The sequence below is a fragment of the Thalassophryne amazonica genome, chromosome 4, assembly GCF_902500255.1.
Source record: "Thalassophryne amazonica chromosome 4, fThaAma1.1, whole genome shotgun sequence".
Taxonomy (NCBI): domain Eukaryota; kingdom Metazoa; phylum Chordata; class Actinopteri; order Batrachoidiformes; family Batrachoididae; genus Thalassophryne; species Thalassophryne amazonica.
In genome coordinates this window covers 110,938,830-110,952,484 of record NC_047106.1, presented here as the reverse complement: position 1 = coordinate 110,952,484, position 13,655 = coordinate 110,938,830, and the positions used below count along the sequence as shown (strand labels likewise).

The 13,655-nt window shown below is 42.4% G+C and overlaps 1 protein-coding gene across 1 annotated transcript in view; it reads right to left on the bottom strand.

The window, feature by feature from the left end:
• The window catches only part of LOC117508623 (SR-related and CTD-associated factor 4-like), a 97,706-nt gene extending 92,562 nt beyond the window's left edge, over nucleotides 1-5,144 (bottom strand). The window contains exons 1-2 of the mRNA XM_034168421.1: nucleotides 4,974-5,144; nucleotides 1,398-1,481 (exon numbers count right to left, since the gene is read on the bottom strand). Of these exons, the coding sequence (XP_034024312.1) occupies nucleotides 1,398-1,481; nucleotides 4,974-5,003 (114 nt within the window). The 5' untranslated portion in view covers nucleotides 5,004-5,144. The remainder of the gene's footprint in view (nucleotides 1-1,397; nucleotides 1,482-4,973) is intronic.
• Between the last annotated feature and the right edge of the window lie 8,511 nt (nucleotides 5,145-13,655).

The following is a 13,655-nucleotide window of genomic DNA, read 5'->3' as shown; positions in this document are numbered from 1 at the left end:
AATGATGCAACCACATGCAGAAGCATGGCTGAATGCAAATCTTGGTAAAATAAGGCAATGATAAGAGTGCACAACCTATGTTGGTTTGTAGGGGACAACATGCAAAATGAGTCATTAAATAATACAATTAATGCTATGAAGTTTAAAAAATAAAGAAAAACAACCATCAGTGTAAGAGATATGATTTCTAAAATACAGTAATTACTCAGTTTTATATAACGGCTGAGTGGATCCTTGTCATTTGATTGGTGCTTTGTATGTCACATGACATGGATTATTCGTCCCATTTGTGTTGCATTGCATTTAGAGTACAAATTCGGTTCCATAAGTTTGGTACCATTGTACCACACACACACACACACACACACACACACACACACACACACACACACACACACACACACACACACACACACACACACACACACACACACACACACACACACACACACACACACACACACACACACACACACACACACCGCTGTAAGTCTGACGTGATTTTTTTTTTTCACTGCACTGAGGAAATATAGTCTTTTTTTGGGGGGGGGGGGGGGGGTGATGCACGGCATTTGATGCACGGCATGGCGGACTTCATCGTCAGAATTATTTTTGGACTCTTATTTAAAGTTTGTGTTGGATTGTTGATGTCAAAGCAGCAGCGACACATCAAAGCTGATGTTATTTTTTTCGCTGCACTAAGGTAGTACCAAAATGTAAGCCCCTTTTCTGTTGTTTGTAAATGAATATAATATAAAATGACAAGGATCTATTTTAGCCATCATATAAAACAAATAATGAATGTCTTTACATTCTTTCAATGGAACAAATATTTAATTCAGTGAAAGCTGGAACACACCATTCAACTTGGCTTCGCCTCGTTGAATGGTGTGTTCCAGCTTTCACCTCATGAATATTTGTACAACTGAACTCATAAACATTCATTATTTGTATAAAGTTCTATGTCTTGCATAAATCATATATCCTCAAATTAAAAGTCCTAACATTTTAGAATAATGGTAAATGGACTGCATTTATATAGCGCTTTTCCATCTGCATCAGACGCTCAAAGCGCTTTACAATTATGCCTCACATTCACCCCAATGTCAGGGTGCTGCCATACAAGGCGCTCACTACACACCGGTAAAAATAATAACAGTTCAGCTAATGTACATCTCTCTTGTAATCAAATATTGTTTGAGGAACTGCTAAATTTTCTAGGTGTGGAGTGGCCCGCACCATGATTTATACAGGGCATTACACTGACATGGTCCTAAGACGCTAACCGTCGTTGAAGTTAAATGTCTCCCTTTTTGATTAGCATCAACAGCTTAAATATTGCTTTAACACAGTAGCCACATGAAAGAAAAAATAAATATAAATAGTATTCACTTTACCTTGATAGCCTTGATGGCAGCTTTTGTTACACACATCATCTTAGCACGGGATATTGGAGGCTTCATCTCAGTCATGGAGAACATCTGAAAAGGTTTGGATAAAATAAATTTGATTTCATTACTTAAAGACTAGGTATGCTGCAGAAAATATACTGTCTTTACAGAATACAGAAAAAATGTTATCAGTAAACTTAAAATACCACTAACAGCCTATATGTGCATAACGACAACATGAATGATCCCCAAGTTTAGGAACAACACCACTAAATGCCTTGTTCCTTAATTTTTGTATGAATTAATACATGTTGTGGTCATGATGACAAAGACTGATGATGATCCACATTGAATTTGCAGCTTCCACAAGGGGGTTATTTGTGTTTTTTGTTTGTTTGTTTTTTTTCACGCATCGCTACACGTGCACATGTGAAATGACTGCTGGCTGTCCTTCCACTTGATGCGACAAGAGCGAGTTATAAATGATGTGTTCAAGACATGTAAACCAACAAGTCTATTGTGAATCTCTGCTGTAAATCACTCCCCTAACTGGGGTTATTTTCTATGGTCCAAAAGGAAACCTAAAAAATTTTCTGTGAGCTAACTGCACTCAAATCCCAAATTAACCATAATGCATTTCCAGAGAGAAGAATGCAGATGTGTGTAATTTTTTAATCACAGGTACACTTCAACTGTGACAGACAGAATCTTAAAAAAAAAAAAAACAGACCTTAATATCTGGTACAGTAGCTTTTGTTTGCAATTACAGAGGTCAGACGTTTCCTGTAGTTCAAGTTTGCACCAAGTTTGCACACTGCAGCAGGTATTTTCGTCCAATCCTCCATACAGATCTTCTCTAGATCTTTCAGGGTCCAAGTTTCAGCTCCCTTCAAAAATTTGTGCTGCACTGATAAATCACACTATTCACATCAGCTGGCAGCAGAATCTGACAGAGACATTCTGCCACCGTGTATGCCGATCAAATAAATGTGTTTTGGCATGGTTAGACCTTACACATGAGAAGCGCCTTAAGAGAACTTTGTTGTGATCTGGTGCTATATAGATAAACAATTGAATTGTGTGTACGCCTGCAATGATGTTAAAGGGGTGAAACAAACAGAAATGTCACTGAAAAACGAGGGAAACTAAGAATCGTTTGTGCTTAATGAGACACACATAATTAAAAATAGTTTTAATCAAACCTTAACTTCGGGCAAAGCCCAGTGTTGACGCCAGCCAACTGAGGCAGTACAAAATTTTAACGGAGGTGGCCACTTTACATCTCTCCTTACCTGTCATGCCAACCCCCCCCCCCCAAAAAAAAAAACCAAAAAAAAAAACCCACATTTCATTGTTGGAACATTACAATGCATTTATGGAAACACGAAGCTGCTGGATAAGGGCATCCTGCAAATGGCAATTGCGAGGGCAATAGCTTTATTTTGCGTGATGTTCATTGCAAGTGGCTCTTCTTTTGCTTCCCTCAAGACCAGACACTGGTCTTGGGGCCCCAAGACCAGTGTCTCCCCTGGATTTTGAATATTTCAAAGTTAGCGAGGTGACGAGGCTCCGCCTAGTATGCTTCCAGAGCCATCGCTGGCATCCTGTGAACCTCTGAATGTATTCTTACAGTGACTCCTAGCAGTCAAGTTATTTAGCTACAATATAAAGCTATCAGTCCGCATTAGAATCCCCAAACTGTTGATAGAAGAGACGGAATGGCAGAACGTAGTGTTGTGCACTGCTGCTATCTATAGGCTGAACGGGGTACGTTCTGCCGTTCCATCCCTGTTCTGTCAAGAGTTTGAACTTTGAATGCTGATCTATAGCTTTATATAGTGGCTAAATACCTATTATTTTAATGGTGAGACCTGATCATCTCATCAATAGAGGGTTTTCAATCACGTGACCGATTTGCTCCCATCTCCATCATGGATTACTACGCAGCTGGCACGTGAAAGAAAATAGAGAGAATGAAAGCTTATTACGAGGCTTTAAACCCTTGAGACAAAGCTGTTTATCATGACTGATGTGTAACAGTTGGTTCAGTGGATCCGTATGTTGTACTGGATAGTGAATTTAATGATGATGTAACAAAGTGGCCAGCAGTTTCACAGCGTAAGCTTAATATGGCCAGAACCAAGCAGACCCACCCATAAACCCACCAGAGGAAAAGCTCCAAGGAAGCAGCTCACTACCAGAGCCACCCGGAAGAGCGATCTGGCTACCGCCGGTGTGAACAAGCCCCACGTTACAGGCCCGGCACCGTGGCGCTGAGAAGAGATCCAGCGCTACCAGAAACCCACGGAGCTGCTGATCCGCAAGCTGCCAATCAGGTCAGCCTCGCTAGCCTCCTGCAGAGCATCACAGCGGAGCTCTAAAAGCGGAGGTCGGTCTTGATGTCCCGAGCGATTTCCCTCATCAGGCGCTGGAAGGGCAGCTTGCGGATCAGCAACTCTGTGGATTTCTGGTAGCGGCGGATCAGCAACTCTGTGGATTTCTGGTAGCGGCGGATCTCTCTCAGCGCCACAGTGCTGAGCCTGTAACGCTAAGGCTTCTTCACACCGATGGTAGATGGAGCGCTCTTCCGGGCGGTCTGCTTGGTTCTGGCCATAATAAAGCTTCCTTCAGATCTGCTCTGCCTCTTATGTTGAGCCAGGTCTCTATGTGTCGCTGAGAAAGCTCGCAACACTTCACTGCTTGATGCACAATAACTGCTGGTAGCCTGTAAAAGGAGCGACCTGCCTCATTTTTATCACCTCAGTTTGAACAACAGACAACAGCACAAACGTTGACCGTTATTGAAGCTTCTGCCATTGTTCGCCAAATGCACGTAGTGTATCACAGCGGCCACCGCATTGTAATCCACAATGGCCGTGGGGCGCAAAATTACGTGACTGATACATTACATGAAAACCCTCTATACTTGTGTTGGGTGTAATATAAGCAAAAACGACCCATTCCACTGTCATATATTCCACCAATTACCAGATGTTCCGGTTCCATTCCGTTTATAGTTCTGGCAATTAGTAGCGGCTCTGAAATTGTAAGCTCAGAGTGCTTTACCATGGTGCCTCACATTCACATATTCTTTCACTTTCACTCACTCTCTCTCACACATATACACACACACCTGCTTGGGTGGGTGAACACAGGGCCAACAGACTGTTGACTGTTGTAGATGGCTTAGCACTGAAACGGACAGCAGCTTAATTTGAGTTGCAGATCGTTTAATTACCCAGCCCTAGTTAAAGTCCCAGACATTCTGTTTAACGGCAAAATAAAATTATGGAGTCGGGACAACAATAAGGAGATATTTGCGCAACAATGTAGGCGTAGCTAGTCTATTTTCCGTTTTCTGTTTCGGATGTCAATCAAATCTGCTCGCTGGAAGCGAACATGAGGCCTTACAGTGCCAAATACCTCAGCTCTGAGTCGAAATATAACCGTGCAACATTAACATTTTCACATTCGATAAAGGGGACCACATGAACTGATGTGTAATAACACGAAACTCTAAACTTATAACAAACATTAGTTAGCATTAGCTTTGGAGATAAGCTTAGCAGAAACAAACTTTACCTCCATGTTGAAGGCGTTCACTGCTTCCATAATGACTCGCTGCTTAAAACTGGCTTACCAGTTGTCTTCTTTGGTTATATTTTACAACAATAACCCCATTTGATGAAACACGACAACATACGGAACACAAACAAGATGAAAGGCTCACACACCAAGCTACGACGCTAATTCTTCTTCGTCTTTTTTCTTCATGTTTCGTTTTTTATGGTAGGTGGCAACCAGACTCCAGGTGCATTATCGCCACCCACTGTGATGGAGTTTGGACTGGAGTTCGATGATGAACGTTCCCTTTCAAGATTTCTTTGTTGTAGAGTGGAACGAAATTTCGTTGCCACTGTCTCCACGAAAAACAAAGATGAATAAAAATAAAATCGCAATATATATATAAAAAAAACCACCACACAAAATGACAGATATACAATAAATATAAATACTGGAATGTGCAATGAAAGGTGCCAAGTAGTAAGTAGTGCAAACAGTTAAAATGTAAACATGTACACAATATGGGTGGTAGGGGGTGGAGGTGGCGAGGGCGAGGGCGAGGGTGAGGGTGAGGGTGGGGGTGGGGGTGGGGGCTTTCCTGAGAGTTCAGGAGTCATTGCAGTGGGGAAGAAGCTTTTGCAGAACCTGGATGTTCTGCTCCGAATGCTCTAATAACGTCTGCCTGAGGGCAGAAGGGAGAACAGTCCATGGTTGAGATGTGTGGGGTCTGCAATGATTTTTGTGGCTTTTGACAGGTAGCATCTGTGGGCAATGCCCTTGATGGTAGTGAGGCGAGTGCCAATGACCTTCTGAGTGGCTCTCACCACTCTCCGAAGGGGCTTATTGTCCATGGCAGTGCAGCTCTCATGCCAGATAGAGAGAGATACAGTTTGTTTGGATGCTCTTGACCGTGCCCCTGTAGAAAGTGCTGAGGTTGCATGGGGGAAGGTGAGCTCTCCTTAGCCCTCTGAGGAAGTGCAGTCAGTGGTGGACTTTCTTGGTCAGGGAGGATGTGAATTGGGTCCAGGTTAAGTCATTGGAGATGTGCACCTCCAGGAATTTGGTGCTCTGGACAATCTCTACAGCCGCGTCTCCTATGGAGAGAGGTGTGTGGGTGGGCCGGTTCCTCCTGAAATCAACAATGACCTCCTTTGTCTTGTCGGCATTCAAGTCTAGATTGTTATTGGTGCACCAGCCCACCAGATGTTCCACCTCCTCTCTGTACGCCAGTCTCTCATTGTCCTGAATCAAACCCACCACTGTCGTGTCCTTTGCATACTTTATGATGTGTTCATAGCGGAGCAAGAACCACAGTCATTGGTCATCAGGGTGAAGAGCAGTGGGCTCAACATGAAGCCATGAGGGGATTCAGTGCTCAGATGATCAGTACAGGCCCATAGCCACTATCTGAAAAGGGGGGGAGGAGGGTTCTTTTTAAGTGAAAGTGGACATTTTCAGTCGGGGGTCAAGTTTTGGTATTTTGATCCAGGGATGCATTCTGGAGGATTTTTTTTTGATGAACCCTCAAAGATACGAGGGGATGTCAAAAGGTTTTGAGTCTCGCACATTTTTCCCAGTCAGATATTACAATACATCACACCTGATTTACATCAATGCCTTAGCTACTTATTTCATGTAGGATCATATTGATCACTTAAATTGCTGAGTCATAACACTGTGTGGAAGAGACATACCCTCCAGTGTCAGTCGTGGCTTTCTGGTTCACCAGGACAACGCACCAGTCCACACCAGGTGGGTTGCCATGGACGCTGTGCTCGAGTGTGGCAATTAACTTCTTCCTCACCACCCTATTCTCCAGACCTAGCCCCTAGCAACTTCCACCTCTTTCCCAGGCTGAAAAATACTTTCGGGGCCAGAGATTTGAGGATGACGATGAGCTGACTGCTGCAGCGGAGGGCTGGTTAGGGGACCAAGATGTTGAGTTCTACTGATCGGGTATCAATGACTGGCAAACTAGATGGAACAAGTGTATGGAGTTGGAAGGGGACTATGTTGAAAAATAAAATATTATCAATCCAAATATCTTGCGCTTTCTGTTTGAAGCTCAAAACTTTTTGATATCCCCTCGTAGATCTCATTTTATCTCTTTTTAATCTTTTTTTTACACAATTTAACAGGACATCTGTTTTGTTGGTCTTTTGTTATGAGGATGCCTCAGTAATTCAGTTTTTCCTTTGCAGGAAAATCATTCATAGAGCTTTGTGCCAGTATTAAGTAATAAATAACCAGCACAAATCTATTTAAGCATAAAAATTCAAAAAGAAAAAATAATATCGCACCTTCAACTGCACCACAGACTAAAACAGTTAAATGTGGTCTATTAAACATTAGGTCTCTCTCTTCTAAGTCCCTGTTGGTAAATGATATAATAATTGATCAACATATTGATTTATTCTGCCTTACAGAAACCTGGTTACAGCAGGATGAATATGTTAGTTTAAAAGAGTCAACACCCCCGAGTCACACTAACTGTCAGAATGCTCGTAGCACGGGCCGAGGCGGAGGATTAGCAGCAATCTTCCACTCCAGCTTATTAATTAATCAAAAACCCAGACAGAGCTTTAATTCATTTGAAAGCTTGACTCTTAGTCTTGTCCATCCAAATTGGAAGTCCCAAAAACCAGTTTTATTTGTTATTATCTATCGTCCACCTGGTCATTACTGTGAGTTTCTCTGTGAATTTTCAGACCTTTTGTCTGACTTAGTGCTTAGCTCAGATAAGATAATTATAGTGGGCGATTTTAACATCCACACAGATGCTGAGAATGACAGCCTCAACACTGCATTTAATCTATTATTAGACTCAATTGGCTTTGCTCAAAATGTAAATGACTCCACCCACCACTTTAATCATATCTTAGATCTTGTTCTGACTTATGGTATGGAAATTGAAGACTTAACAGTATTCCCTGAAAACTCCCTTCTGTCTGATCATTTCTTAATAACATTTACATTTACTCTGATGGACTACCCAGCAGTGGGGAATAAGTTTCATTACACTAGAAGTCTTTCAGAAAGCGCTGTAACTAGATTTAAGGATATGATTCCTTCTTTATGTTCTCTAATGCCATATACCAACACAGTGCAGAGTAGCTACCTAAACTCTGTAAGTGAGATAGAGTATCTCGTCAATAGTTTTACATCCTCATTGAAGACAACTTTGGATGCTGTAGCTCCTCTGAAAAAGAGAGCTTTAAATCAGAAATGCCTGACTCCGTGGTATAACTCACAAACTCGCAGCTTAAAGCAGATAACCCGTAAGTTGGAGAGGAAATGGCGTCTCACTAATTTAGAAGATCTTCACTTAGCCTGGAAAAAGAGTCTGTTGCTCTATAAAAAAGCCCTCCGTAAAGCTAGGACATCTTAGTACTCATCACTAATTGAAGAAAATAAGAACAACCCCAGGTTTCTTTTCAGCACTGTAGCCAGGCTGACAAAGAGTCAGAGCTCTATTGAGCCGAGTATTCCTTTAACTTTAACTAGTAATGACTTCATGACTTTCTTTGCTAATAAAATTTTAACTATTAGAGAAAAAATTACTCATAACCATCCCAAAGACGTATCGTTATCTTTGGCTGCTTTCAGTGATGCCGGTATTTGGTTAGACTCATTCTCTCCGATTGTTCTGTCTGAGTTATTTTCATTAGTTACTTCATCCAAACCATCAACATGTCTATTAGACCCCATTCCTACCAGGCTGCTCAAGGAAGCCCTACCATTATTTAATGCTTCGATCTTAAATATGATCAATCTATCTTTATTAGTTGGCTATGTACCACAGGCTTTTAAGGTGGCAGTAATTAAACCATTACTTAAAAAGCCATCACTTGACCCAGCTATCTTAGCTAATTATAGGCCAATCTCCAACCTTCCTTTTCTCTCAAAAATTCTTGAAAGGGTAGTTGTAAAACAGCTAACTGATCATCTGCAGAGGAATGGTCTATTTGAAGAGTTTCAGTCAGGTTTTAGAATTCATCATAGTACAGAAACAGCATTAGTGAAGGTTACAAATGATCTTCTTATGGCCTCAGACAGTGGACTCATCTCTGTGCTTGTTCTGTTAGACCTCAGTGCTGCTTTTGATACTGTTGACCATAAAATTTTATTACAGAAATTAGAGCATGCCATAGGTATTAAAGGCACTGCGCTGCGGTGGTTTGAATCATATTTATCTAATAGATTACAATTTTTTCATGTAAATGGGGAATCTTCTTCACAGACTAAGGTTAATTATGGAGTTCCACAAGGTTCTGTGCTAGGACCAATTTTATTCACTTTATACATGCTTCCCTTAGGCAGTATTATTAGACGGCATTACTTAAATTTTCATTGTTACGCAGATGATACCCAGCTTTATCTATCCATGAAGCCAGAGGACACACACCAATTAGCTAATCTGCAGGATTGTCTTACAGACATAAAGACATGGATGACCTCTAATTTCCTGCTTTTAAACTCAGATAAAACTGAAGTTATTGTACTTGGCCCCACAAATCTTAGAAACATGGTGTCTAACCAGATCCTTACTCTGGATGGCATTACCCTGACCTCTAGTAATACTGTGAGAAATCTTGGAGTCATTTTTGATCAGGATATGTCATTCAATGCGCATATTAAACAAATATGTAGGACTGCTTTTTTGCATTTACGCAATATCTCTAAAATTAGAAAGGTCTTGTCTCAGAGTGATGCTGAAAAACTAATTCATGCATTTATTTCCTCTAGGCTGGACTATTGTAATTCATTTATCAGGTTGTCCTAAAAATTCCCTGAAAAGCCTTCAGTTAATTCAAAATGCTGCAGCTAGAGTACTAACGGGGACTAGAAGGAGAGAGCATATCTCACCCATATTGGCCTCTCTTCATTGGCTTCCTGTTAATTCTAGAATAGAATTTAAAATTCTTCTTCTTACTTATAAGGTTTTGAATAATCAGGTCCCATCTTATCTTAGGGACCTCATAGTACCATATCACCCCAATAGAGCGCTTCGCTCTCAGACTGCAGGCTTACTTGTAGTTCCTAGGGTTTGTAAGAGTAGAATGGGAGGCAGAGCCTTCAGCTTTCAGGCTCCTCTCCTGTGGAACCAGCTCCCAATTCAGATCAGGGAGACAGACACCCTCTCTACTTCTAAGATTAGGCTTAAAACTTTCCTTTTTGCTAAAGCTTATAGTTAGGGCTGGATCAGGTGACCCTGAACCATCCCTTAGTTATGCTGCTATAGACTTAGACTGCTGGGGGGTTCCCATGATGCACTGAGTGTTTCTTTCTCTTTTTGCTCTGTATGCACCACTCTGCATTTAATCATTAGTGATTGATCTCTGCTCCCCTCCACAGCATGTCTTTTCCTGGTTCTCTCCCTCAGCCCCAACCAGTCCCAGCAGAAGACTGCCCCTCCCTGAGCCTGGTTCTGCTGGAGGTTTCTTCCTGTTAAAAGGGAGTTTTTCCTTCCCACTGTCGCCAAGTGCTTGCTCACAGGGGGTCGTTTTGACCGTTGGGGTTTTTACGTAATTATTGTATGGCCTTGCCTTACAATATAAAGCGCCTTGGGGCAACTGTTTGTTGTGATTTGGCGCTATATAATCAATCAATCAATCAATCAATTTTATTTATATAGCGCCAAATCACAACAAACAGTTGCCCCAAGGCGCTTTATATTGTAAGGCAAGGCCATACAAAAATTACATAAAAACCCCAATGGTCAAAACGACCCCCTGTGAGCAAGCACTTGGCGACAGTGGGAAGGAAAAACTCCCTTTTAACAGGAAGAAACCTACAGCAGAACCAGGCTCAGGGAGGGGCAGTCTTCTGCTGGGACTGGTTGGGGCTGAGGGAGAGAACCAGGAAAAGACATGCTGTGGAGGGGAGCAGAGATCAATCACTAATGATTAAATGCAGAGTGGTGCATACAGAGCAAAAAGAGAAAGACACACTCAGTGCATCATGGGAACCCCCCAGCAGTCTAAGTCTATAGCAGCATAACTAAGGGATGGTTCAGGGTCACCTGATCCAGCCCTAAGTATAAGCTTTAGCAAAAAGGAAAGTTTTAAGCCTAATCTTAAAAGTAGAGAGGGTGTCTGTCTCCCTGATCCGAATTGGGAGCTGGTTCCACAGGAGAGGAGACTGAAAGCTGAAGGCTCTGCCTCCCATTCTACTCTTACAAACCCTAGGAACTACAAGTAAGCCTGCAGTCTGACAGCGAAGCGTATAAATAAAATTAATTGAATTGATTGATTGATTGATAAGTCTCTCTAGTTTTGCTTGAACACACCTGTGACTGAACTGTTAATTTTTCAGTAAGAGGGACTTTTCAAACTAGATTTATCAAAGGAAAGATTTATGGAAATTGTTAAAGCTCTATGATTGGTTAATGGCATGCTAAAATATTCAATTCAATTTATTTTATTTATACAGCACCATATCATCACAGAGTTGCTTCAAGGTACTTCACACAGGCAAGGGCTAACCTTACCAGCCCCCCTGAGCAAGCACGCAGGTAACAGTGGTAAAGAAAAACTCCCTCTGATGATACTGAGGAAGAAACCTCAAGAAGACCAGACTCAGAGGGATGACCCACTGCTTAGGCCATTCTAACAGTTACAATGTTTTTACAAATTTTTACCAAGCTGAAGAAACAGGAAACAGAAAAACAAAATAGCATAAAAACATTATTGAGGTGAGCACGCAGTCATTGGTGCCACAGGCAGGGCATCATGAGATAAGCCCGGTGCCCTGGGATACAGGACCAGCATACATTCGCTGTCTCATCACTCACAATTTCGTAAAAGCTCTCTTCATGGAAAACTGCATTCCAAAAGCAGACTGCAGTGGCTCAGACAGGTCACCCTCAGCAAGGCGGTCTGCTGTGTCAGCTTCAGCCAGGACATCTCGTGGTCAGTCCAGCATCCTGGATGCCTTGTCAGTGCCTCGGACAGAGAGAAAAAGAGCAGAATCAGTTGGCCGGAAATAACTGCATCTAAAGTATGAGTTCATCAACAGTAAATTGACAGGGAAGCACAGAGATTACTAAGTTGATCACTGGCAGCTAGCCCTGAGCTTCACTAACAGACCCAGAAATTAATTGAAGAGAGGCTGAGACCTCTTCCGTTGCTAATAATATGAAATAAAAGGATAGGAAGTATAGTTCCACACTATGCCACACTAAACATGGGGAGGTGATGGTCTAGAGGATCCTCAGTTCTAATCCCAGCCTGATCGGAAAATCACTAAGGGCCCTTGGGCAAGGTCCCTAATCCCCTCGTTGCTCCCAGTACATACCTTGTATGGTAACACTCTCACGTCTGGGTGAATGTGAGGCATTATTTGTAAAGCACTTTGACGGTCTGATGCAGATAAAAAAGCGGTATATAAATGCAGTCCATTTATGCCAGTATGCTAGTCATACAAGAGGGATGGGTCTTTAGTCTGGACCTGAATGTCTCTACAGAATCTGTTTCATCTCTGCAGGGAGATCGTTCCACAAAACAGGTGCACAATAAGAGAAGACTTTTTATTCACCTTAGGGACATAAAGTAGTTCTGTGTCCTGAGAACACAGAGCACGAGCCTGTACGTAGGGTGTAATTAGGTCATATTGACTGCAATGTATTCATTTTTTCTCTATATTCGCTTACTCCAATCAAGGGTCATGGGCCATGCTTATCCCAGCAGTCATAGGGCGTGAGGTGAGGTACACACTGAACAGGATGAAAGTCTGTCGCAGGGCCACATATAGACAGACAAACTCAGTCACATTCTCACTCAGACCTAGGGTCAATTTAAAGATTCCAATTCACACCGACATTAGCCTCAAAGGGATCAGACTCGAGGCCTCCTGTCATGACTTAGGCAATATTCCCTGTGTGAAACTCTTGGAGGATCTTAACAAACTTACGGCACCTTGAACCTGCATGAATTTAATCCCTACACTGCCGTGCAAATTGTTGTGCCAATGCAACCCGCTTTGTCCCACTGGATGCCATGTTTGTCCCACTGGATGCCATGCTTTGTCACGCTGGACGCCATGCTTTGGCCCACTGGATGCCGCACTTTGTCCCGCTGGATGCCGCACTGTGTCCCGCTGGACGTAGCATTATATAAAATAATTATTTTGTAGCGGATGACGCATTTCCTCTTAGAAATTGGCTGATGAAACCATCTCTCATCACTCCCAGAATCAGAGAGAAATTATCTGCAGCTGCAGCTTCTCTCATGTGTTCATGAGGTGGAGAATGCATTTGGAATCATCTCAAAGGTAATTATTTATAATATTTATATTGTAATGGCTTGGTAAAACAGTTGTATTTTCATTCCTTCTTATGAGTTAGATCAGTGATTCTCAACCGGGGTGCCGCGGCACCCTAGGGTGCCGTGATCGATCGTCAGGGGTGCCGTGGGTATTTTTCATATTTGCGATTACCGTGAATTATTTATTTTATCCACAAAGCATAAAACGACTCAGAATCTGATGTCAAACGTGCTGCAGCCTCGCTCTCGTCTTAAGGCGGGACAATAACAAGGAGGCTGACGACCGATTAAAACAGTGCAGTCTCCTTCAAAAGCCGTCTAAAATGCGGAGCTGTCGGTGTGTGTGTCAGTGCCTGTGTGTGTGTGTGCGCGCGCGGAGTTAACAGGCTGCAGACTGCGAGGGAGGGGGTGGGTGAGGGAGATTCCTGAATGCAGG